This window comes from Triticum urartu, chromosome 2, assembly GCF_003073215.2.
Source record: "Triticum urartu cultivar G1812 chromosome 2, Tu2.1, whole genome shotgun sequence".
Taxonomy (NCBI): domain Eukaryota; kingdom Viridiplantae; phylum Streptophyta; class Magnoliopsida; order Poales; family Poaceae; genus Triticum; species Triticum urartu.
In genome coordinates this window covers 730483773-730509577 of record NC_053023.1, presented here as the reverse complement: position 1 = coordinate 730509577, position 25805 = coordinate 730483773, and the positions used below count along the sequence as shown (strand labels likewise).

Sequence of the window (25805 nt, the reverse complement as noted above, 5' to 3'; positions counted from 1 at the left end):
TGCTACATATCCATCTCATGCTCACAATAAGGGGGAGCTAAAAGCAAATAGAAACATTTACGTGTTTTGTACCTTTTTGCTCTCATGATTGTCAAATGCTAAGACTATTTATTGCATCTATGATACTACATGTGTGATTGTCATCAACAAACAAAAAGGGGGAGATTGAAAGAGCAATCATGCCCTTAAATTATGTTTTGATGTTGATGACAATGTACATGTTGGGGGTCTAACAATGTTTGTCAAGTAAATCTCAGGTGTTAGCCCCCGGGTCATCGAAGTGTGTGGATCAAGAGCATACAGAGTGATTTTACTCAAGGATGAAGCATAAAAGTTGATTACATATTTTGTTTTCTTGAGTATAGGATCCCGCACTATTAAGAGGGGATCGATTGGGATAGTTAAAAGCTTGCTCTTGCCACCAAATACCCATGCCACATTTACTCATGACAAAATCTTCATGGCTCTGTTTCTGGGCTGCCGGATGTCCGGGCTTAAGGCCGGATGTCCGGACATCACGCCGCATGTTTGGGCCTCCCGCCGGATATCCGGGCCAGCCATTCCAGAATGCATTTTTGTGCAGCGCCGCGGCCGGATGTCTGGCCCTCTACGCCGGATGTCCGGGCTCCCCGTACTCCCCGGATGTCCGGGCTGTGCCATCCAGGAGCTGCTGTGTTTCGATAAAACACGCCGGATGTCCGGGCTCCTTGCCAGATATCCGGGCATTGCTGTCCAGAAGATGTCTTTATGCTGGGCGGCGCGCCGGATGTCCGGGCACCTGCCGGATGTCCGGGCCTTCCTGTTATGCCGGATGTCCGGGCTTGTGCCCCGGATGTCCGGCCCCTCTGTTCTCGCAACGTATCATGCCGGATGTCCGGCTCCTTAGCCCGGATGTCCGGCCTGCTCACTCAGTTACACTGCAACGGCCATATTCAAGCTCACACTATATATAGCCCCTCTTCTCCATAGGAGAGGGTTGACCATTCACTCTTGAACAAACCCTAGAACACATCTCACTCTCTCTCATACACCTCCACACCAAATCTTCGATCCCCAAGGGATTTGAGAGCACTTGAGAGAAGTTGTCCACTCAAGTGATAGATCCACTCCTTCTCCATCTTTGCACCAAAGGAATTTGTGATTTGAGCAAGTCTTGAGCTTTTCCCCATCGATCTTGTTACTCTTGAAGGTTGGAGACTCCTAGGCGGTAGGAGTCTTTCGGAGAGGAATCGATCTTTGTGATTACCCCCGGATAAGTTTGTGAGGGTTTGGAGACCACCCCAAGGTCTACCACTAGTGGTTGAGAAACGCCTTCGTGGTGTTGTCTCAAAGGGAGAATAGGGTGAGCCTTCGTGGCGTTGGTGTGCCTTCGTGGCAACATCCACCTCTCTAACGGTGATGTAGCTTCCCTCCAAGGAAGTGAACATCGGCATACATCCTCGTCTCCCAGAGTTGCGGTTATCCCTAACCCTAACTCTCTACTTGTGGTTACTTGTCTCTTAAGAACTTACTTCATCACTTTGTATTTGCCTAGTTCCTACTCGTGTTACCTGCTTAGTACTTAGTACTTCACTTGCAATTGTTAGGCTCACTTTCACATTCCGCATTATTGCCTAAAATTGCTAAGTAACAATTAAAATTTGTAGTTGTACCTATTCACCCCCCTCTAGGTCCATCTCGATCCTTTCATCAATGGCGACGGCGAATCCGGGCGGTGGCTTGAGCATCGGTGGCGGTGTGGGCGGGTACGGAGATCTTCCTGGCCTCAGGGCCGATGCGCACCCAGGATTGGCCGAGGGCGACGGCGACAGTTCGTCGTACTACTCGAGCGGCGAGGAAGAAATGGAGGAGGCCCCGCTGACCATGGAGCAGCGCCTGCGGATGGCAGAGATCTGGGTCGCCAACCCTTTCACGAGCCATCACTGGACCCATGGATGTGGTGGGGTGCTGTAAGTCTTCCTCCCTCTCCTCTATTCTTTCTTCCAGTTTGGGGGCTAGGGTTAGTGTTAATGAAAATGTCCAAATTTGCTGGCACTTGTAGTGTGGAGGAGGCTATCTTGGATGTTAGGATTCACTTTGATGCCCTACATAATTTGGATAGGAAGATATGCAGTTCTGATGTCACTTTTCTCAATCTGTATGCACTGTTGCATACACAAGGATTTACTTTCTCTGATGAATTGTATCACATGGAGAGCACATGCATAGGAGAGCAGAGAGAGCATGGCCTATACTTGATTGGCACAAACATTAAATTGCAGCAAATTAAGAAGCAGCATGAGCATACTTTAGTTTTGAATCTGTTAGTTAGAGCAACAGCCACTAATAGTGCTGCAATTCAGAGAAATGCTGAACTACAGACCATTCTTTATGCACCACTAGTTGTGTATGATCTCAGTGAGCCAGTTGTGCTTGCTGTTGATGACCAAGGGGTTGTTTTTAATAGTCAGGACAGTAGTAGTACCAATGTTGAAGCTAGTGGCTTTTGCACACAAGAGAGCAAAAATCTAGGTAAACAAAAGCTGAAATCTGTGATGGAGGATGAAGTTTTGTTGGAGGAGGGATATTACAGTAGTGATAATTCAGAAGGGGCATATGACAGTGACAACTACTTGGAGAAGTACAGGATTTCTCAAGACACAGAGGTAATAGATGGAAAGAGACAAGCAGATAGGAACAACTAGCAGATGATCAAGATGAATATTCAGATGATGAGTCAGAAGAGGAGGAACAACTGCATTATGAGGGTGACACTGAGGTTGAGGATCTGTTTGAGAGGGAGGAGGAAGAGAGTGGGGATGAAGAGAGGGAGGAGAGCTTGAATGTGGAGTTAGCTCAACAGTTGCAGGTAGAACCTCCAAAGAAGAGACAGAAGCTGCCAATTAGGAGGTGCCCCACCACTAGAACACATTCTAGTGTTTTAAAGGAGGTGAAGAAAGATTTCATTCCTTCATCAGATGAAGAAGAAACTGGTTGGCTGATGGATAGTGAAGATGATGGGCATGAGCCACTGCAATTTGTCCTAAAGAAAAGCAAGAAGAGTAGGGCACAGAAAAGAAAACCTAGGATATGGTTCAATGAACAAATGGAGCACCCACACCAGCAATTATGTAAGTACATGTGCTTCACAAATCAGCAACAATTCAGAGATGCTCTGTTGAGCTTGCACATTTCACAAGCAAGAGATTTCAGATATTATAGAAACTCTGACCAAAGGATCATTGCATGTTGCAGAAATGAGCACTGTCAGTTCCACATTGTTGCTGCTGTGATCAAAGGTGAAAAGACTTTTGCTATAAAAAAATGAACCTGGAGCACACTTGCCCTACCACCACAGAGTCTTCCATGGTTAGTGCAAAGTGGCTTGCAAAGACATATGAGTCATTGTTCAGGTCTGATCCAACCACTAGCATACAAACTCTGATTGATGCCTGCAATGAGAAGTATGGTGTTGAGTTTCCTAAGCACATGGCCTATAGGGCCAAAAACTTAGCTGTGGAAGCTGTCTTAGGAGAGCACAAGAAGCAGTATCCCAGGTTAAGGGACTATGCAACAACCATCATGCAGACAAACCCTAGAAGTAGGGTTGTAATTACAACTCTAGTTCCTAAAGCAATAAAAAAAATACCACATCCAGGGCCAAGGTTTCATGCAATGTTTTTCTGCTTAAATGGAGCAAGGGAGGGATTTCTCAATGGATGCAGACCTTTCATTGGTTAGTTAGTTGTTTCTTTGCTTTAGTTTCATTGCTATGTACATGATCACACCTTTGCTATAGTTTCTTTGCTATGTATTGACTTAATTGGTTCTTTTTTTGCAAAACAGGTGTTGATGGATGCTTTACTAAGCTGACCATAGGTGCACAGATCCTTGCTGCCACTGGCAGAGATGGCAATAACAACATTTATCCAATTGCATTTGCCATTGTTGGTCAGGAGGATACATCAAATTGGTGCTGGTTTCTGCACCAACTCAAGATATGTCTAGGAGGAGAAGTTGGCCAATTTGGTCCTTATACTATCATGTCAGATAGACAAAAGGTAAGTACTTAGTTTGTTGGTTTTATTCAACTATATCTGTAGTCAGTAGCTTAGTTTGCTGTTGTAATTTCAACAGGGGCTACTCAATGCAGTGAATAGAGTATTTCCAAACTGCCACCAGAGATATTGTCTTAGACACTTATATGCAAATTTCCAGAATGCTGGTTTTAGAGGGGAAGATATAAAGAAATGCATGGATAATGCCAGTTATGCTTATAATGAATATAAGTTTAATATTGCTATGAATGATTTGAGAAATGAGTGTGAGGATGCTTGGATCTGGTTTAATGCAATTCCTAAGAAAACATGGGCAAGGCATGCTTTTGACACTAACTGCAAGACAGATTTGGTTGTTAACAACCTATCTGAGGTGTTCAACAAGTATATCCTTGATTTTAGGAAAAATCCTATTAGGACTATGGTTGATGGTATTAAGGACAAGCAAATGGTGAGGTGGCATGAGAAGAGAGAGAGAGAGGAAAGACATCTTTCTGGGAGATCACACCACACTATGCTGAGAAGCTAGAGCTGGAAAAGGAGAGGGCTAGATACTGCAAACCCATTCAAGCCGGTGTTAATTTATGGCAAGTGACCAGTGGGCAGCAAACACACCCTGTGAACTTGGATAATCATACATGTGGTTGCAGAAAATGGGATCTTAGTGGCCTACCATGCAACCATGCAATTTCAGCAATTAACAAGGCCAAGAGGTTTCCAGAGGACTTTGTTTGTAAATTCTTCAGAAAACCATTTTATGTGGCAGCATATGAACCTATGATCTTTCCTGTTCCTGGTGAACATGACTGGATAAGGACACCTGGACCAGACATAGAGCCACCAGAATTTCATGTTAGGAGAGGAAGAAAGCAAGAGAAGAGGATCAAGGGCAACTTTGAAGTGCCAAAGCCAAAGGACAACAGTAGAATGGACACAATAACATGCTCTAACTGTGGTCTCCAAGGCCATAGATACACCAACTGCCTGAAACAATTGAAACCAGATTTGGCTATAAGGAAAAACAAGCATGTGGTAATACCAAATCTCACTTCTTTTGTATTAGTTGACTAGTGCATTTGTTAATATTTTAATGTTGTCCACTAATACCAATCTCACTTCTTTTTGCAAGAGCAAGAGGTCACAACAGCAACCTACACCTGCAAGATCATAGCCCCCACCTACAAGATCACAATAGCAGCCTCCACCTGCAAGATCACAACAGCAGCCTCCACCTGCAAGATCCCAGCATGCACCAAGATCGCAGCCTCCACCTGCAAGGACTGGTGCAAGATCTGGAGCAAGGTCTGGTGCAAGGACTGGTGCAAGATCTGGTGCAAGTTCACAGCCATCAACTAGTGGTGCAAGGCCATTCACTGCCCCAAGATATGCAACTCCTTCTACATCTTCTGCCCCAAGAAGTCACACTGGTTGGATGACCTGGTTTTCGCCTAGTGGTAATAGATGAGTGTAATGAGTTGTTGTTTCTCAAAACTATGGTACTGATCAATGTTTTGTGTCCTGAACCATGGTTGGATGCTTAGGTTTGATTGTACTGAACCAACAAGTCAAACTGGTTGGATGATTATGTTTGAGTGTACTGAATTGCTATCAACTATCTTACTGTTATGGGCAATGTTATGCTATCAATTTGGTGATTAGTGTTATTGGCAATGTTAAGGTTTGATTATGAGATTTGATGATTACTATTATTGGCAATGTTAAGGTTTGATAATGATTTGATGATTCTCGACGCCGACGGACCCTAAATGCCTAACCACTTTGGTTTAGGGGGTTCTCGATGCCGACGGAGCCTAAATGCCTAACCACTTTGGTTTAGGGGGTTCTCGACGTCGCAGAGCCTAGATGCAACATTTGGTGGGTTCTCGACGTCGACGGAGCCTAAAGGCCTAACCACTTTGGTTTAGGGGGTTCTCGACGTTGACGGAGCCTAAATGCCTAACAACTTTGGTTTAGGGGGTTCTCGACGTCGACGGAGCCTAAATGCCTAACCACTTTGGTTTAGGGGGTTCTCGACGCCGACGGACCCTAAATGCCTAACCACTTTGGTTTAGGGGGTTCTCGACGTCGACGGACCCTAAATGCCTAACCACTTTGGTTTAGGGGGTTCTCGACGTCGACGGAGCCTAAATGCCTAACCACTTTGGTTTAGGGGGTTCTCGACGTCGGCGGAGCCAAGAGTTCAAGCAACTAAGACAAGCAGCAACTAAGAGTTAACATACTGGTTCACAACAAACTGGTTCACGACAACAACATATTGATTAACATAGTGGTTCACAGCAACTAAGAGTTAACATAGTGGTTCACAGCAACAACATAGTGGTTCACAACAACTTAAAGCAACAACATAGTGGTTCACAACAACTACACATCCATAGTACATAACTTAGTTCAGAACAATACCATACTTCACAAAAGGTCAGCAAAGCAAGCATTCTTCTTCTTCATGTTGATTTGGATCTTGCTCTTCCTCTTCCTCCACATCTTCATTCTGACAAGACGTCCAGGATCCCCTTCAATTTCTGCTTGTTCTTCTCCTCTGACTTCAACAGTTCAGCAATCTGAATCTTTAGCCGATCCCTCCTTGCTGTGAGCTTGTCATGCCCTTTCTTGAGATCATCCATGTGAAGGAGCAGCTGGGTGTTCTCCTGGGTGAGCTTTTCCTCAGATTTTTTGAGTTAATCAACATGGAATTGCAGGTTCCTGGTGGATGTACTAAGCACTTCCTTCTCTTTTAGATGATTAAACTTCAGGTTCCTGATGCAAGTGCCTTGAGATTGTGTCAGGTTCATCAGTACTTTATACTTCTCCTGCAGCTTGAAGATCTCTGCATCTTTCTTCCCCATCTCTATCTTCATGTCAGATACAACTAAATCGGAAACATGCACATTCTGCATCTTAGCCTGCAAATAGCTGAAATCTACCATCCTATCCTCTTGAGCATTGAACAGTTGGTGCACATCTTCAACCAATTTGTCATAGTTGGCCTCTAGATTATTTTTTTCTTCAGTCAAATGGTGAATAGTGAGTGAACTCTCCAGGTTATCCTTCCTCCTATCACTCTTGCTGTCATGATACATTTCCCATAGCTTCAACAAGGCATTCTGCAATGTAGGAGGCCACTCTGGGTCAACCCAGAGAACAATACCACAGTTGTCATCTTCCTGCAATATAAACAACCATAGCATGTGCAAAATCAATCTCCTAGGCAAATTATTTAAGCAATAAACTTTGAGCAACTGGCTTTAAACAATGAACTTTGAGCATCTTTAAACAATGTAGGACCCTAAATGACTAGCCACTGAATTAAAAAATGAACTTTAAGCATCTTTGAGAAACAACTTTAATAATATAGCCAACTAAAGAATGAACCTCTGACATAAACACTAACTGAATTTTGAGCTTTTGACATTGAATCTCTCTGACCTTAAACAATCAAATAATTTGCAAAGTGAGTACTCTTGTGAGCTAAACAACGATTATCTGCACTGCAAACTAAGTTGTTGATCAATTATAAAATTACTGGCCAAATTAAATATACATGGCAAGCAACAACACATTTTCTAATCCACTGATTAGCATCACAGCTACAAAATGACCATCACAGCTATGGTACAAGAGTACTCATTAAACAATGTGCATCAACACATGGCTAGATTAAAGAACATGAATTCTATGCACTGGACTGGACAATTCTATGCACATGGCTAGATTAAACAATACAATTAACACAGAATTTGGACAGAATCTTACACTCATAGGACAGACTAAGAACCTCCTGCCCGTGTTAAATGCTTCGAATGCTACACGCCTCTCAGCCGCCACACCATGCTGATGGCAAAGAACTCTGGGTGCTGTCTCAATGCCACTGTAGTCTTGGTCTTCAATGCTAGCAGGGATCTACATGAGTAAAAGGAAAACAAAATCCCCAAATCAAATCAAATCCCCCCAAATCCCAAATCTGATAAACCAACCCTAACTCTAACTCTACAACTCACCCGATAATGCATGGCTTCGTTGTCGGAGAGGTTCATGTATTGCACGCTTGAGTCCTGGCTGCTCTCGTCCTCCATGGCGCGACGACGAGCCGGTTGAGGTGGCGGCGGCGGCTGGCGGCGAATCGGAGAGAGGAGGGAGAGCGAGAGTGAGAGTGAGGTCGAGCAAGAGTGAGGCCAGTCCGACCAAGCCCATGTAACCAACCGCACCGGTCTCGTCCTAGTCGGCGCACCGGGCACGCGCCGATTGGCCACCGTGTCACCTGACATGTGGGCCCGACCTGTCGGATACGCGGTCAATACTCACTTATATGGCTGTCAGTCCGTTATGCACCACTTAGGCCCTGAGTTGGTATTGAACTGCGACATGCACGAGTTGTGGTATTGATTCGTGAGTAAGTGCGCAAGTGTGGTACCAACGTGCAATTAACTCACCCTCCTGTTGCACGCCGCAGCAATCGCCGCCGCAAGCAAGCAAGCACTCCTTGCCGGCTTGCTCGTCGCCGTCCCAATCGATGTCGCCGCCGCCAGAGACAAGCCCCCAGCACGCCAATGCTCGCGGGCTACAGATGCGGCGGCCTTGACAGGTCAGCGACGGCGCACATCGGCGTGCTGCTTGAGCGTGAGGGCGGGGAAAGCATCGAGCAGGCGGCCATCCGGCGGGGGAATGCGGCAGGCGGCCGTCGCAGCGCCTTGTGGAGTACAGAGGAGAGGAGGAGATCCATCTCGAACGCCTTACCATGAGCAGACTGCTGTGATTCTTCATAGGTGCTTCCACTGACTGACAGAGGTAGGTGAAAAAGGTCAGGTATGCCATCTTGCTGCGCTCGCTGCATCACTAAACTGAAACATCTGCAGATTTCACAAAGGTGAGAAAATGGTGGTATGATGTCTCGAGGTCTGCCTGAGACCATGAGCGCTTCCAGAGCTTAATTGTTTTTGCTCTGCTGAGACTGCAAGATGCCTAGGCCTTACACTTCTTAGTAAGTAATTTAGGACAGTCTCTCAAGTCTCAACCAAAAAGGGCTACCATTCTGCTTTTGCACGGGTAGGTGATTTTGATGATATAGTTACCATGTGGGCTTCATCCAATTTTGGTCAATTTGGTTAAAGAACATTTTGAAGAATCTCAAATGGAAATCAAGGGCAAAGGGCCAAAGGCCATGGGTGCCCGTGGACCTAAGTCAGCCTAAACATAAATTAACCGGGATAAGGTTCAGGTTAAATAGTTTCACGTTCGATGTAAGATTATAGTTCAGTGTTCACGTCAGTTCAAGAACATAAATACTCCTTTCGCTTTATATTTCTCTACTTTGTGAAGTTATGCCACTCTTTTTGTTAAGGTGTCACTCAACTTTGCAATCTTTATATGTACCAAAACCAAATCTCTGTTTTATCTCGAAATAAAAGTAAAAACAAGACATATAATTGACATATTTTTTTTCCAACCGGGCTCACAACCCCTTTCCATTAATTTCGCAATCAACGGAAATACATCAGTCTGTATCCAAGTTCTTAGAGTCTAACCACTACATTTAGCAGAATGAAAGATAAAACCTTGAGACTCCAATGAGACTGAAGGGGGGGGGGGGGGGGGGGGGGGGAGCGAGTTGGCACATCATTAGGAAACCCACCGGAAGATGATCCTGGAACGGACCATCCGCCATGGGGCGAAAACCTGATGACACTCACAAGCTATAGCCCAATGAAAACAAAAGTTCCCAGGATGAAAACGCTTTGGAAGACTTCTGCGACTAAGCGAACCGCTACCAGGAGACATAATTCCAGCCGGCATCAAACCCCAGTGGGAAATGGAGAGCAAAAGGAACCGAGCACTGAATCACACCTAACCAATCTGGACCCCATCTCTGTCTCCTAAGAGAGGTCTGCCTCGAGGAAGAGATCTGTCCGCCAGCGCAGCAACCGCGTGAGCCAACCTCTTCACTCCAGCCTGTAGCTTCACCTTCTCTTCTTCCTTCAACAAACCTGCCCAATACAACATAAACAAGCAGGCAGTGAAAACAGCCTCTAGAGAAGAACGAACAACATGTTTATCAAATGTAACTTTATTGTGGAGAGTCCAAACCCCCCAGCATATTGCAGCAATGATCATCATATAAAAATGCTTCCCACCCGGAAAAAACTTATAAAGCCAAGCGAAGCTTTGCCAAAGAGAACGAGGACAGCAGGATGCCCCAGCCGTCATGCCCAACACTCCCCACACCGAACGAGCAAGTGGGCAGGTAAAGAACAAATGATTTGCCATTTCAACATCAGTACAGAAGGAGCACATGGGATTTTCAGGCCAATTCCTAATACGCATGTTATCACGAGTAAGAACTGCATTCTGAAACAACTGGCAAAGGAAAATTTTAATCTTCAGCGGGATGGGTGCTTTCCACACCATCTTATAGTTAAGACCTGATAGATTCCTTTCCAACCATTCATATAAGGATTTAGTCGTAAATTTCCCTTTACTGTCAAGGACCCATAAAATCCTATCTGGGGAGTCGTTCAACGACAGTTTTTTAGCTTCCATAACCATCCAAGCCCACTACTCGCCCAACCCCCCAACCAGTCTACGTCTGAAGCCAAGTTCATAATTGCTTGCAGCCCAGGATGCAACAGTGCATTCCTGTTCCTGACATATACTAAAAAGATCAGGGAAATGGTCTTTCAATGCACTATTCTCAACCCAAGGATCATACCAAACCCTAGTAAGGTTTCCACTTTCGATCTTAACTTTTCTACCCACCATATATGATTCCTTGACCTTCATAATCGCTTTCCAGCAGGGGGAGTCTGAAAAGCGACTCTGGATGTTAGCCACTGTTTTATTCCTGAAATATCTAGCTCTTACTATACGTTGCCATAACCCATCACTCGTTTCTAATTTCCACCACCATTTAACGAGAAAGGCAATATTTTGTTTATGAAGATCTTTAATCCCTAGTCCCCCAATTTTTTTAGATCGACATACTCTTGTCCACTTAACCATGTGGTACCCATGTTTCTTATTTTTTTTCTCCTCCAAAAGAAACGTCTGCGATGTTTATCCAACTTCTCAATAAAAGTTTTGTTGAAGAGGAACATCGACATAAGGAAAGATGGAATCCCATCCAAACTGGACCCTAACAAAGTCAGCCTAGCTCCAGAAGATGCCGCATAAGCTACCCAGGCATCAAGCTTTTTGATCATTTTACCGTCAAGGAAATCTAGATCCGCATTCTTGAGGATAGAGTAAGTAACAGGAACTCCGAGATATTTCATAGGAAGTGTGCCCCACTTGGCATCCAAACATGTTGGCATAGACCAAATCAGTATCATTATCCCTCCAATACTAAATATCTCACTCTTCTCAAAATTGATCTTAAGCCCAGACATAAGTTCAAAGAGATATAGCAATAGTTTGATATTTACAGCTTTGTCAACATCATGTTCAAAACAAAGCACCGTGTCATCCGCGTATTGCAGGATGCCAACACCATCCTCAATAAGATCAGCAGCTAGCCCTTTAATGAGACCATTCTTTTGAGCTGTAAGTACCATTTTGGTCAGGCAATCAGCCGCCAGATTAAATAAGAAAGGGGAGTGAGGATCCCCCTGCCTCACCCCCTTAGCACTTTGAATGTATGGTCCCACCTCATCGTTGATCTTGACACTAACCGTGCCATTTTTTAGGATTTGAGAGACCCATCCGCACCACTTAGGACTAAACCCACGCTTCCTATGACAATAAAGCAAAAAGTCCCAATTGACTTTGTCATACGCCTTCTCGAAATCAAGTTTGAGAACCACTCCCACTTGCTTTTTAATGTGAGTATAGTGTAGAACCTCATGTAGAGATAAGATTCCATCAACTATGTGCCTCCCCTTAATGAAGGCATTCTGTTGAATACTAAACAACTTATGAGCATATTTGCTAGCTCTAATATCCATGGCTTTGGTGAGTAGTTTGTATGGGCAGCGTAATAGACAAATGGGCCTATACTACTGGATTCTTTTAGCATCAGTCGACTTAGGCAACAAAGTTATGATGCCATAGTTAAGTCGTTGCACATCCAACTTGCCTTCATGAAACCACTCAAAAAGGCATAAGATATCATGAGCTACTACATCCCAGCAGTGTTGATAAAATTCAACAGGAATATCGTCTGGACCGGGGGCACGGTTAGATTTCATGCCAAATAAAGCTTTTTTGATCTCTTCCAATGAAAAAGGTCGAGTTAAGTCCTCATTATCACCAGGGGTAATCATCTCTTCCTGAGACCGCAATGTTGCATCGATCTGGCAAATGTTGCCAGGAGCCGGTCCAAATAAGGTTTTATAGTATTCAGTAGCATGGGCGAGTAGGTTTTTAGTCCCTTCAATAATAGTGGACCCACACTCCAGGGAGATCATGGAGTTTTTCCTACGACGACCATTAGCTACTTTATGAAAGAAATCAGTGTTATTGTCTCCTTTCAAAAGCCATCTCTCATTATAAAACTGGTGCCAGTGAAGTTCTTCTTCAACATACATCTTATTAAGCTCTACTAGAATTTCCAACTTCCTAGTGTATGCTTCCCCGCATAAACCATCAGCCTCCTCCAGCCTTTCAAGCTCCTGAAGCTCGAGCTTGATGATTTTCTTTCTAATCTTATTGTGTCCAAACAAATTGGACCCCCAACCCTTAAAAAATTTCTTAATTCTCTTTAGCTTAATATTCAAGGAGTCAATAGGGTTTAAAGTGTATACTGGTCTAGACCAAATCTCAGAAACCAGAGGAAGAAAATCTGGATTACTGAGCCAGGCATTATCAAACTTAAAGCACCTGTTACTTGGTGTTCTAGAGGGAGCTCTCCCACCATCCAACAACAAAGGATTGTGGTCTGATATTTCCTTGACCAGTTTATGAACAGAAGCGAGAGGATATACATCCTCCCAATCAGGAGACATAAGAACTCTATCCAATTTTTCCAAAGTTGGGTTTTCTTGTTTATTGGACCAGGTATAACAACCACCAGTCATATAAATCTCCCTCAACCCAAGCAAGTGTATAACAGAATTAAACACCTCCGAGAAGTGGGACATAGATGTTTTTTTGTTTTTCTCCCCACTATGTCGAATGATATTAAAATCTCCCCCGGCCAGATAAGGAATGTTAATACTATGACACATGGACGATAGTTCAGCAATGAACTCAGGTTTCTGTTCATCATGTGCAGCACCATACACAATCATCAAGACCCAGCTACAGTTTTTGTTCTTATTGAACAAGTTCAACTATAGGATGTATTTACCACATTTGGTCATAAGGATATCGAATTTCTCCTTATTAAGGCCACAAAGAATGCCACCAGATTCCCCCCCCAGAAGGGGCCCATTCCCAATGAAATTTATGATTCGGGTCAATTTGCCTAAAAAAAGGCAGGATTATAAGACTTCTTCATAGTCCCCTGAAGCCCAATAAAATCTAGTTCATTGGCACTCATCATGTCAATGAGGCAGGTAGACATGCCTTTTTTACCCACCCCCCTACAATTCCAAAAAAACCCTTTCATTTATATCGTTTGGGTTTATCTCTCACTCTGGTAGGTCTGCCAGGTTCCATAGCAGCCCTACCCGCCCCTTTTTTCTGTTGACTTCTAGTCACAGGTCTACTGGACTTATTAGGAGATAATACCACCACTGATTTCCTGTGTTGATTTTTCTTTTTTTTTTTTTAGATTGAACCAGGATGAAAGATTCCTCAATATCTCTACTATCATCATCCCATGTCAAAGAGAGGGGCACATCATTGCCCAACCCATCATTGATGGTTATATTTTGTGGGTTAATATCAATATTTTTGTCATGTAACATATTTCTAGAAAGTTCTAATTCACGCAAGATATCAATAGTTGCAAATTCATCATTCGGGATTTGCACTCCCATCAAAGATGCACGCAATATAATGGCAGAATCAGACAAAGCAGAGAATTGATTTTTCGAATTGGGCATATTCATACCTTCCAAATTACGCTTCCTCATCCTGTTGGCAGCCACATCACCCACCATCTCCAGCTTCTGCTTCTGTTTGCGCGGGACATCCTCATCTTGGTTTGTGCAATCATGAATTGGTGATTCAGACGGAGATTCAACTGTATAGACACTACAGTTTTCTCCTCCTTCCATGGATCCCTCCTCAAGAGGCACAATATGAGGCAGGGAAGGCCAAACCACATAGTCTGACAAGGGAGGAAATGCATTCCCATAAGTATTCACATCATGACAGACAAACATAGGTGAGGGTGGAACAGGAGTAATCATCCCCCAAGCACCTTTATGTATACTGATCTCATTACTGGGAGACTCAGTCATCTCTTCCACATCCAGGTCATCAAAGACATTCTCACATGATACTTTACCAGATTGAGAACCACAATAAGACATTTCTCATCTGCGTGTTCTCTGGCCATTGTTTCAATCAGCAACTCCGTATTGTTACCTTCATCGCTTTCCTCTTCTTCTTCACTTTCAGCTACAACAGGAAGCCTCTGCATACCTTTATCACAGTTCTGAGAAGAGAAGTTACCAGTCATAGATGCACTCGTACCCCCTGCCCCATAGAAGAAGCATGATATGAGTCCATCCTCGCTTTCTTAGGGAAGGAAGGAGACGCACTGCTATCTACAGCAGTATAAGATTGGCTTTTCTCAGCACCCATAGTCACAACTTTTTCAACCTCATAAAAGAAATCATAATAATGTTCTCCCAGCATTCCTTCAGCCGAAGGAGGAATTTTCTCAACATCTCTACAACCAAGGAGGATTCTAGCATATTCGGGTTTATGAACAGTCGATTCATCAACTTCCAATGTAATTCCCATCAGGGCCCCAACATAAGCTATATGTTCAGTGCATCTTTTCTCTATGGGAATGTTGCGCACCCTAACCCATGCTTTTTCCATGATATACCTTTAGCTCCAAGCGAAGCAGTCCAAGGAGTAATACAGACCACAATATTCCCCTCTTTCAGAGGCAAGCGTTTCCCATAACAACATGCTCTCTCTATCTCACTAGCATTAGGGAATCGCATCACATATTGAGCAGGGCCAATAGAGCGGGCCGTACAACGCCATTTCTTTTTCCCAGGTTTTTTGGCAAATATAGCATTGAATTCCTGCTCAATATCTTTCACAGTAGCATCCCCCTCAACTATAGTGATCATCACATTATTAGTTTTCTCAACACTATGCTTAGCAGCACACATATCAGGTATATAGAAAAATCCCTAACCAGGCGACTGAAAACCACACATGAATGGAATGCATTCCCAAGGCCTCAGAGACTGGCAGAGCTGGGCTATATGACCTAATTTATTGCATTTTTCGCAGCGAATAGTGGGGCACCGAGGAGCAAAATGACCTGGGAGGCAGCAGTTGATGCAGATCTCGGCGTTGTTCTTGGTCGCCGTTTGCCGAGGCGCTGGAGGCGGAGGTGGCTCCTTGATGCTCGTCGTCTTCTCCTTGGTCGCGCCGCTCATGGCACGCGCAGCAGCTTCCCATCTGTCCGCAACTTCACCACCACCAGATCTGGAGTCTCCCGACGTCGCCGGCGGCGGATCTGTCCGCTGCCATACCATGTGTCGAGACTGGTTTGGCAGCGGAGCCTTTCGCCCACCGCCGAACCCTCCCCGCGCTGTGTTGTCGCGCCATCCTCCAGATCTCCCCCCGCCACGATCTCCCATCGCGGTGCGTGGCGCACCTTCCGCCGCAGCAACTTGGGCGAAGGAGCGGTCGTCGCCGCCGGCTTTGCCCCGCCACCAGCCGAAGAAATCAGGAGGGGATGGATTGGGGGAGCAAACCCTAGGACGCTCCCATAGATGCTTAAAGAGGGGAGCGAGATGCGCATCCCGCGTAGTGGTGGTAGGTGGGGAAAGTGAAGCGGCTCCCCCCGCCTCTCTCACTCTAGAAGGCACCACGCCCGGTTCGGTGCTGGACCCCGCATGGCGGTTAGGCAGCCATGGAGATGCTCCCACGCGTCCATCCGCCATTAGCGGGCGGTTGGTGTGGCTCGGGGCCACCCCAACCCGGCCCGCTTCGCCTGTCTGGAACTCCGTACGCCTCCCGTGCGCCGCACCTCGAGACGTGCCATGCGTAGCGCCCGCTGGAGCCGAGTACGTCGCCGGTAATCAACCCCGAATCCTCGCAAAATGGCATGGCAGCGAGATGATGTCGCCGATGTTTATGTACTCCCCTGCGCGGAGAAATCGCGCGTCCACCGTGACTCCACGGTCATCAATCAGGATGAGGCGGAGAGCATCTCGCCGTCGTAGAACGTGAGCGAGCGCGTCTGTAGATCGGCGGCGTAGGATACACGCCACCTCTCGTGGGCGCGTCACCCTGTGTGTCGCGCGAGCACGACGCGTGAGCCATCAGTCGACGCAAAATGACATCAGGGTCTGCTTCTTGTATATAATTGACATATACAAGTGTGGAACACAAACATGCATGGTACAACTAAACACGAGAAGGCATCTTGTCTTTCAGTGTCAAACTGATATGTAGAACATCTCAAAAGAAAAAGAGAAAAAAAGAGATGAAGGGCTCATGATGGTCTTTGACTGAAAGAACTAAACACGTAAAGCCTTGGACACTTCTAGTTGACTTCCTCTGAAGCCTGCAGGCACTTCTCTGAAGAAAGGAAGGAGAGAGGACTGTGAGCTAGCATCCTCCCATTCTAAACTTTCCCACCATTTTCGCTCGCCAAGTATCAGCGGTGAGCTCTTGACGCCCACTAAGTTCTGTGGCAGCTGCATTAGCATGGGGCAACCATAAACGAGCAAGCGCATCAACGATGGGAATGTGATTCTGGCATCACAGAGGCTATGCAGGTTCTTCAGATTGACTAACACCAGAAACTTGAGTCGAGGGAAGGAGCTTGTGGGAGACAGCACAGCTTCTTCATCGTTAGCCGCCAACTTAGTTATTTAAATATACGATTTCAAGGCAAGGCAGCCATGTGATCCATGTAGTCGACATCAGATTGTCGCATTCTGAGATGTTCAGAAACCTGAGGCCTGAAAGGCAAGTGTTGGGTTCAATACCTTTAAACTCGACCCTCTGAAGTGCTGGCCAGACTATGTAAGAGTAATTGTTCTAGTCTTGGCAAGCACCGACCTGAGTTTATGTCGGTCTGGGCTATCACTAGCTCCTCCAAAAGTTTTATGCGTTCCAGTGACAGAGCTTCCATGTGTCTAGCCTTACTACTTGTAAGGAGCAAGGGTGATATCTGAAGAGATTGCAAACCTTCCAGAGCTGTAATGCTGAGGCGGCTTACCAAGGCTCTAGGCAAGTTAGAGATCTTCCACATGGAGTCTGAATCATGTACTGTAAAACTAATATCCCTTATCCTCGTTAAACTTTTGAGTTCTTCGATATATCCTGCTGAACAATCAATTCTCAAACCACAGCATCGATATAAATTTAACAGCCTCAACATCTTCAATCTAGATAGCAAACCATTTGGTATATTCCTGAGACCGAAAGCGTCTTCCAAATATAAGTACCTTAGATCTTCCAACAGTCCCAGCTCCACTGGCAGTGAACGTATTGGTGTCCGAGAAAGATCAAGGAACTGCAAGCTCGTTAATGCTCCGATTTCTGATGGTATTTCTTGGATCCATGTTCCAGAAATATCCAAATAAATCAGCAATTTCATGGCAGAGAAAAAACCAAATGGGAACTCAGAAATATGCTCATTGTTTATTAGCATTAGTGTTAACAGGTCTGGGCAGCTGCAAGAACTAGGAATTGTCTTAATATCATCACCATAGAAGAAAATTCTATCAGCGGTGCTCCAGACGTCTGGTCGGGTGTGTTCTCTTTGGTCCACCAGCCACTTCTCTTTACGCACCCCATTCTGTTTTGTCGCTACAATCCACAAGGCCAGATCTTGAACAACATGGTGCATTTTCACAAGTTTATCCCCTTTGTCAGAGGATTCAAGCAGGAATGCTCTTTTCAAAATTTCAACAATTGAATATCCACTCAAGTAAGTTCTTTCAATATCATCATCCTCGCCTAGCAGTCCATGGCCCATCCAAATTTGAATTAAATTAATAGTGGACCAGTCACGATCTGGCTCTTGTGCGGCAATCCCAGCAAATAGTAGAAAGCACATTCTAATCACATCACTTTGCAAGCTATCATAACTAATTTTCAGCATAGGAAAGAGTTCGTTATCTGAACCAGAAACCTCATGGAAAACTGAATCTTCTACTAACATCAAATTGTATTCCCATTCTTCTGAAGCTACCTTGGAAGCCATAGCCTGCCCAGTTATCTTAATTGCTAGTGGAAGGCCTCCACATTTTGCCGCAATCTTCTCGGCGCATCCCCTGATTTGAGCATCTTCCATCTTTGTTCCACCAACAATCTCTTTAAACAGCTGCCACGAATGATCAGAACCCAAGCATTTCAACTGTATAACATTTTCAAAAATATGCATTCTACCACACACATCCAAAGATCGTGTTGTGATCACTACAATCTGGCTATTTGGGAGGGAACACTTCTTCGAACCATGCGGTATACCAACTTTCACTAGGTCCAGCATGTCCCAAAGATCATCAATCAACAATAGGAATTTCTTTTCCTTTAAAAAGTTGAAAATAGCTCTAGCTCTGTGTGTTGCATCTCCTCCATCTGTTAGCAACAGTCCTAGTGCAGAAGCAATGTTCTGCTGAACTGCCATCAAGTCTAGCTGCTTGCCAACTTCAATAAACACGACATGATCAAATCCGTACCTTTCAGAACAATAGTAGTTGTTGATTTGTTTAAGGAGAGTAGTCTTTCCTGACCCTCCCATGCCACATATGCCAATGATGTTTCTAGTGCCTTCTTCAATGTAACCAAAAACCTTGTTTCTGTAGTGTTCTTGGCCTACGATGTTTGCTGGTAATTGGTAAAGGCAACTCCAAACCAACTGGTGGGAGCAAACTTAATATATCATCCTTTTGAAGTGATCTCTTGTTAATATCTTCAATATCACCTTTAACTTTTGCAGCAGATTTGCTAATTTTATAGTTGGACCAACAACTCCAGGAGCAGCCAAAGATATGTATGGTCCTTGCCTCATACTCAGTGCTGATGTTGCAAGCTTCTGCTTCAGTGGATCGAGCACTCTCTGTCCACCTTGTTACTTGTACCTTTGGTCTCTTGCCTTGGCATTCACCTAACTGGATGGTCTCGTCAATGGCATGTATGGAGCTCCTCAATTCATCAGCAGCTTTTGCGAGATTGCAGACATTGGTTTCAGGCTTCAGACAGTAGCCAATATGCTTCTTGATTGGCTCCCATAACTCTTTTACCAAGAGGGTGATAACCGGGGCGAGTATGCCAATCTGAGCCATGTGGCTGTAACAATTAAATGAAGGTGTAATTAATAACAGAGTTGGGACTAGATTTATTTAGGTAAATTGTACCAGATTTAAGTAAGCTTGATTTGAAGCACGGAGAACTGGTAAAATCATCTAAATTTGTATATTATCTCTGGTTGCTTTCTTAGAAAAATAGGCATTGGCCAAAAATACATGCAATATCTATCTCATAAAATTTGTTGTCTGCTTCAGGAACAAAGCAAGTGTGTCTTTCTTTCGCCTACATATAGAACTATAGAGGAGGGCCATTCGCACTACTCAAAGTCTCAAAATAAATATGCTTCATATAGTATTGATATAGGAACAGGGGTGATGTCTACAACTTAAAGCCTATTGTAGAGCTATTTGTTGGAATTGTGATGATGTTTAAGCCAACTTATACTATTTGCAATGTAATTTTCACAAAATTTGAACATATGTGCTGAAGTTATGTTGTCCATACATCATGCATGTAAAAGATCTTAAATCTTCTACTGTATAGAAGCCATGAACTTTGAGGAAAATATTTACAGTTTTGCGCTCCGGCCTGAAAGACGTCAAATAGAACAATTTTGGCAGATGTGGATGCGGTAAGCGAGAAAAGAAGGATCGGAATCAGTAGTTCAGTACCTATTTCAGGAAGCTGGGAGTCGGTTCTTTACCTCCTCCGTGCCTTCAGATTTGTGGTAAAGCTTTGGTCACCTAGGAGATGGAAGTAGTCACGATTGACTTCCCATCTTACCAATACCGGAGGTAAGGAGGAAGAGGGGAGAGATCAGCAATCTAGAGGTGCATGCTGTGTGCCTGTGTAGTCTAGTCAACCAGAGTGGTTGTAGCAGAGAAACCATTTTCCTGCACAAGTTGATGTCACTAGAATTTAAAATTGGCTACTTGCATTTGTTTTAAATCAGCACCCCCAATCTGGTTTATTTGGACTCATAATACAAAGATACTCCCTCAGTTTCAAATTACATAGTTTATTAGCACAACTTGATGACACTATAATTGGATATCAGCTAGTTGCATTTGTTTTAAACCAGCCTCCAATCTGGTTTATTTGGACCATAATACAAAGATACTTCTTCCGTTTCAAATTACATAGTGTATTAGGTTTCACTAGTACAAACGGTTGTGCAACAATTGCATTATTAGTATATTATTTTTGTGATACCAAATTATAACAGAAGTGAGTAATTTGGAATATGATCTAATGACATCAACTCTATCTCATATAGAGTATTCACTATAAGGCTATCGTGCACACCATCTACTCATTAAACTTTGTGTTATAACTACGATTAAGAGATACCCCTGCCACGAGGACAGCAACTGCGTACTCCGTAGGTTTTTTTTTTTTGAGAAAACACAAAGGACTTTTGTGTTTCATTTAATTGAAAAGAGGGGGCTTAAAGTTACAGTCCTCCTAGGAGGGATTTTTACAATCGTGAAGCAGTCACTAGTGCACGTCCCAGGTTGTTGGGAGAACTACTCTAAGTCCATTGGCACCTGCCCTGGCCCAAAGCCAGGCTTCATCCTTTATGGTGCCAACAATGGAGTGAACGGACAGGGAATTGACAGGGTAATTTCTTAAAGTGTCTAAGGAATGTATAATTTTCTTGAGGTGCTTGTTTACCTAGTCACAGATGTTCTCCAAGTAGAGAGTGGTGGTAACACGTGTTCCTGCTCTGGTTTCAGCAAATCAGAGCATTCATCCAGATGAGAACAAACCTCAAGGTGGTGGACAACTCCGGAGCCAAGCGGGTTATGTGCAGACAGTCCCTTAGGAGAAGAAAGGAGCGAGGCTCGGGGACATGATCATCGGTTCTGTCAAGGAAGCGCAGCCTCGCTGCAAGGTCAAGAAAGGAGACGTGGTCTACGGGGTGGTTGCCCGTGCTGCCATGAAGGGGCGCAGCAACGATAGTGAGGTCCAATTCGACGATAACGCGATTGTCATCGTGAACAACAAGGGTGAGCTGATTGGCACCCGCGTCTTTGGTCCCGTCCCCCACGAGCTCAGAAAGAAGAAGCATCTCAAGATCCTGGCACCGGCTGAGCACATAGTTTGAGATTTCTATCAGCTTACTTGTATCTACTCCCTCCGTTCCGAATTACTTGTCTTAGATTAGACAAATCTAAGACAAGTAATTCGGAACGGAGGGAGTAGCTGTTAGTTCCGTGGAATGAAACAGACATCTCCGCTTTGGTCATTTCTACTCCCTCCGTGGAGGGAGTACTTGCCATAGTTTTAAATAGAGACTATAGCGAAGCTATAGCCCGCTATAGCCTTTTCAGCAGGGTGCTGCTAAATGGTCGCCTTCACAAATAGCCCGCTTGAGCCCGCTATAGCTGATTTGGAGGTCTGCCGTTATTTTTCATAGCCCACTATTTAAAGCATTGGTATTTGCCAATAATCTCTGTTCTCTGAACTGTAATGTAAACAGCTGTTGACAAACCAGACAAGATATGTACTTAGTCTCCACATTATATTCCTTGTGTTCTTCTACATTCAGTACATACATTCATCATTCATGGCATCATAACCCATTTTCTGCGATCTCTAAATGCTTAAATCACGTTATTTTGTTGTTTTGTGATCCCTAGAAGTTCCTATTTATATACACCTTGAAGATGGATGTACACCGAGGATTAGATATTCTTGGAATGATCTCTAAGCTTGAGATGGATCTCTAAAACAAGTTGCTAGGTTAGTTCAGTAGGGTAAAACAGGTGTAATGCGGCAGAAATTATCTCGATTTGAGCATGCACCAGTGTAGTAAAAGCTAGGACTGATCATCTGAATCTGAGGAGTGTTTCAAATTTGACAGCTGTTTCACAACTCCTTGCAAACAGATTTGTGTAAAACAAAAGACAAGCACAAGCTACTTGTACAAATTGCTTATTTAACTGTAGCATGCTGTAATTAGGTCATCCTCAAACTCTAAAACATTGAAGGGGCCCTTACAACATTACTATAACTGAACCACAAGGTAAAACAGGCAATGCTGTTTCACTCCGACGCCCCTTGAGTCCAGTCTTCCGAACTCAGGTTCCCTTCGTGTCTTTCCTCAGAGTTACATAAGTGGGAAATGTGAAGAGTTTCTCCAGAAAGTCTGGCTCATCAAGGCCCTGAAGATACACGAGCAGGCAAATTGTGATAAGTATATAGAACCAGAGTTGATGCTACAAATGGTAGAATGCAGCACAAGACATGCCGTACCTCATACATATCTCTTAGCTTAGCCTCAGCTTCCTCCTGTAAAAGGGGACATGTAGTTAGCAATGGAGCAAGAAAAATAATGCTAGGCTCGCCAGGAAATAAACCATATCATACCTCATCATCAGAGTCACTAAACTCCCTACGGCATCCAAATGGCAAATATCCGTTCAAGTGACCAGCAATGTATTTATCAGTGCTGCTGGGGTGCTTCATATCAGGAGATCCATTGTTGGTACAGCCATAGCAGCAACCTTTATTTATGAACACAAGGAGAGAGTTAATTGGCAAGTAACAAACAAGTACAAGCAAGGGCGCATGAACCAGTTTGAGATGTTATAAACGCAAATCCAAGTTTAACCACCCACAAACTGCACTAAGCAATTCTTAGTTTCAGATATGAGTATATATACAATACCGTTATCAGTCGGTTTGAGCATGCAGAAACAGCTGACCACCAATTCCTCATGTTGTCCCTGTCGCACACGTTTGACTTCCGTGAAGAATAGATCGTCGATGCCATGGGAGAAACCATCAGCTCCTTTAGCCCTTGTAGTGATATTGAGATGATAGTACCACACACGGTTCTCGCAAATTGATTGATATTGCACAACGTCCTTGAACTCATGTGCAAGATCCTAAACGAAGAAGCATATCTCAGATCAGCAATTCTCAAATGAGCAAAAAGACATACTGCAATCCTGGTAGCAGGACAGAAAAAAGGAAGTAGAGAGGGATAGTGAGCATACCCCCAAAAGATTGTGATTCTCGTTATACTTGTCTACTAGAGCTTGAGCCAATAGGCACATTCGATTATGACTTTGCTCAATCACATGAGATTTTGAACGCTTCTTCCTTCTGCCATCGGGCCAGTAAAGACATTGTTGTACGACCTTATCCAGTCGAGAAACGCTGCCTTGCTCCGGGCACCTAGTTTAGATCAGAGCATTGGTTGGTATGTTGCACTTTCTCAGTACTGAAAAAAAAAACAAGTCTACTATGTGTGTAAATACTCTGCCAATGTTATCAATAAAACTAGTTTCCATGGAACTTTCTTGAATAGGGGATCAAACAGCTCCCATGTTACCTTTAACATAACTCATGGTACCCCCCAAAAAAAGCACAAATGGATTGTTTACATGCCTATAAGCTCTGAATCAATAAACTTAGTTGTGCCTAAAAAAAGGCATCCCTATCCCAACTCAGTGAAAATCTAGAACGAAGTTGAAAAACTTACATTTTGGTGACCCGGCGGTCGTGCAGATGGCGATCAATAGCACTGTCGGCTTCCTGTAAGCTCTTGAATGGCCCACCCAAATGAGGATATGTGTGGAAAGATCCAGAAAGATCCACCCTGATGTAAAATTGGAGCCCCCAGTCACGCGGTAGCCGGGACAAAATAGGTGAACCAGGGGCAGGAACAATTGTGTATTGTGCTACCGCCTCTGACTGCGAAAGGGCGGAGGAAGTGACAGTGACACACGATTCATCCGACACCGAAGCGCCGAGCGACTCATTCAAGGACGGTGCTTGCAGAGTTTGTGCAGATGATGATGATGCAGGTTCAGCAAGATGCTCCTCCTCCTCGTGCCTGAATTTGGAAAACAACTTGTCTCAGAAAATGAATGGATAGTGAAATACAGAACACGCCCTCCCAAACCTGTAGTTCCCAGAGGCTAAGTAGGAATATTCCGGCAACTCACCACATGGATGAATCCATCCGACTAACATAAGAGGAACTTCCCGAACCCGTAGTTCCTAGAGGCTAAGAAGGTTCCGGGAACTCGCGACATGAATGAATGAACTCAACTAAAAAGCAGAGGAATTTCTTCCTCGAAAAAAGAGAGGAATTTCTACACGAACACCTCCAGACTGATTTCTAAAATCCCCGGCGGTCGACAAATACGGCAGACTGATTTCCAATAGATCGCCCCGAGATGTAAAAGAACTGGGGATGGGGCGAGCGGGGGAGGGGTGGACATACGGTGGAGGGGACGGCGGGTCGCGGGGTCTCCGGCTCCGGGGGAGCTCGTGGGCACGGGCTGCACCATGGATCAACCGCGCTGCACCGCCGTGTTGAGTCGGGAGGTCCTTGAGCCGGGGGCTGCTTGGGGGACGGAGGGGCATGGGGGCGCCGGGAGGGATTGGATTAGGTCTTGATGATTTCCGTTCCGCTTGGGGGCAGAAGGGGGAGGAAGAAGACGACGACGACGCTAAGGGCCCGTCCGTTCTCGGACCAAGGGCCCATGGAAGGCCTGCTTGGCAGAGCTGAGTAGGTTTTTTTTTTGCCTCCAGCATACATCAGTGGGCCCTCATAGAAAATTAAAAATATATGTGAGACAACAATTTATCACACTAAAAAACAATTTATCTTCTTTTTGCGGGAGAAAAAAAACAATTTATCTGCCAATCATGAAAAAAAAACTCATAGCATGTATGCTGATGGCACTAGCAATATGATTTTTTTTGGGTATTAGAGGGAGATTAGTACCACAAAAAATGCCAAAAAATTAATTAGAAATGACATTCACATTCAGCCCTTATGATCACTTACTTAAGAATCTAAACTAGGATTTCATAGAATCATATATTTGCAACACATTGCAAATATGCCACATATATTTACTGATTAAAACGTGTCCTAAATTTTATATATCTACAGCAAAGTGACAGAAAGAGTGGAGGTACCTAATAAACCACTCTTGTCCTCAAATGAGAGCAAGAGGGAGAGAAATCTGACCACACAAGATGCAACTTCTCATATGCTTCCACGAAAACAGAGGAAATTAGATACTCAACAAGTAAATGTAATTCAACATCAAGTTGAAAGACATTTCATGGGATGCTCATCATCCAAAGCCCGACATAAGTATGCACAATATTTTTAGTGTTGGGACATCAAAACACCTTGACTCCATTGTTGTAAAAAATCACAAGGAAATAAAAGGAATAAATACATTTTCACAAATTTCATTGATTCCACCTAGATCATATAACATTTTTTTAATTTTTTTTTAGAAAAGGAGGATGACCTCCGGCCTCTGCATCTAGGAGATGCATACAACCACTTTATTGATTATTCTCGAGGACCTTACAAAGTATTACAACAATATGCCTGAAACCGCCATCTTGGCAACATATGCCACTACTCCTATCCAT

The 25805-nt window shown here is 44.2% G+C and overlaps 2 protein-coding genes and 1 pseudogene across 2 annotated transcripts; all 3 read right to left on the bottom strand.

Moving 5' to 3' along the window:
* Positions 1-6688: 6688 nt before the first annotated feature.
* Positions 6689-8128, bottom strand: LOC125538315. The gene is made up of 3 exons (XM_048701577.1): positions 8054-8128; positions 7809-7955; positions 6689-7219 (listed from the first exon to the last, which is right to left on the bottom strand). The coding sequence occupies exons 1-3, from the start codon at positions 8126-8128 to the stop codon at positions 6734-6736; spliced, it is 708 nt and encodes a 235-aa protein (XP_048557534.1). The 3' UTR covers positions 6689-6733.
* An 8336-nt stretch (positions 8129-16464) lies between these two features.
* On the bottom strand, positions 16465-20207 carry LOC125534452 (annotated as a pseudogene).
* Positions 20208-22203: 1996 nt separating this feature from the next.
* Positions 22204-24849, bottom strand: LOC125540231. Its single transcript, XM_048703807.1, has 7 exons — positions 24631-24849; positions 23884-24237; positions 23396-23576; positions 23065-23284; positions 22764-22900; positions 22650-22685; positions 22204-22558 (listed from the first exon to the last, which is right to left on the bottom strand). Exons 1-7 carry the CDS (start codon positions 24771-24773, stop codon positions 22475-22477), a joined length of 1155 nt encoding a protein of 384 aa, XP_048559764.1. The 5' UTR covers positions 24774-24849; the 3' UTR covers positions 22204-22474.
* Positions 24850-25805: the final 956 nt, after the last annotated feature.

Coding starts and splice junctions, on each gene's coding strand:
- LOC125540231 (XM_048703807.1), bottom strand. CDS start 24,773: ATGCCCCTCCGTCCCCCAAGCAGCCCCCGGCTCAAGGACCTCCCGACT. Junction 24,238..24,630: donor GACCCGCCGTCCCCTCCACC/GTATGTCCACCC, acceptor TTCCAAATTCAG/GCACGAGGAGGAGGAGCATC. Junction 22,559..22,649: donor AGCTAAGAGATATGTATGAG/GTACGGCATGTC, acceptor GTGTATCTTCAG/GGCCTTGATGAGCCAGACTT.
- LOC125538315 (XM_048701577.1), bottom strand. CDS start 8,128: ATGGAGGACGAGAGCAGCCAGGACTCAAGCGTGCAATACATGAACCTC. Junction 7,956..8,053: donor ACGAAGCCATGCATTATCGG/GTGAGTTGTAGA, acceptor TTACTCATGTAG/ATCCCTGCTAGCATTGAAGA. Junction 7,220..7,808: donor TCTTAGTCTGTCCTATGAGT/GTAAGATTCTGT, acceptor TTTATATTGCAG/GAAGATGACAACTGTGGTAT.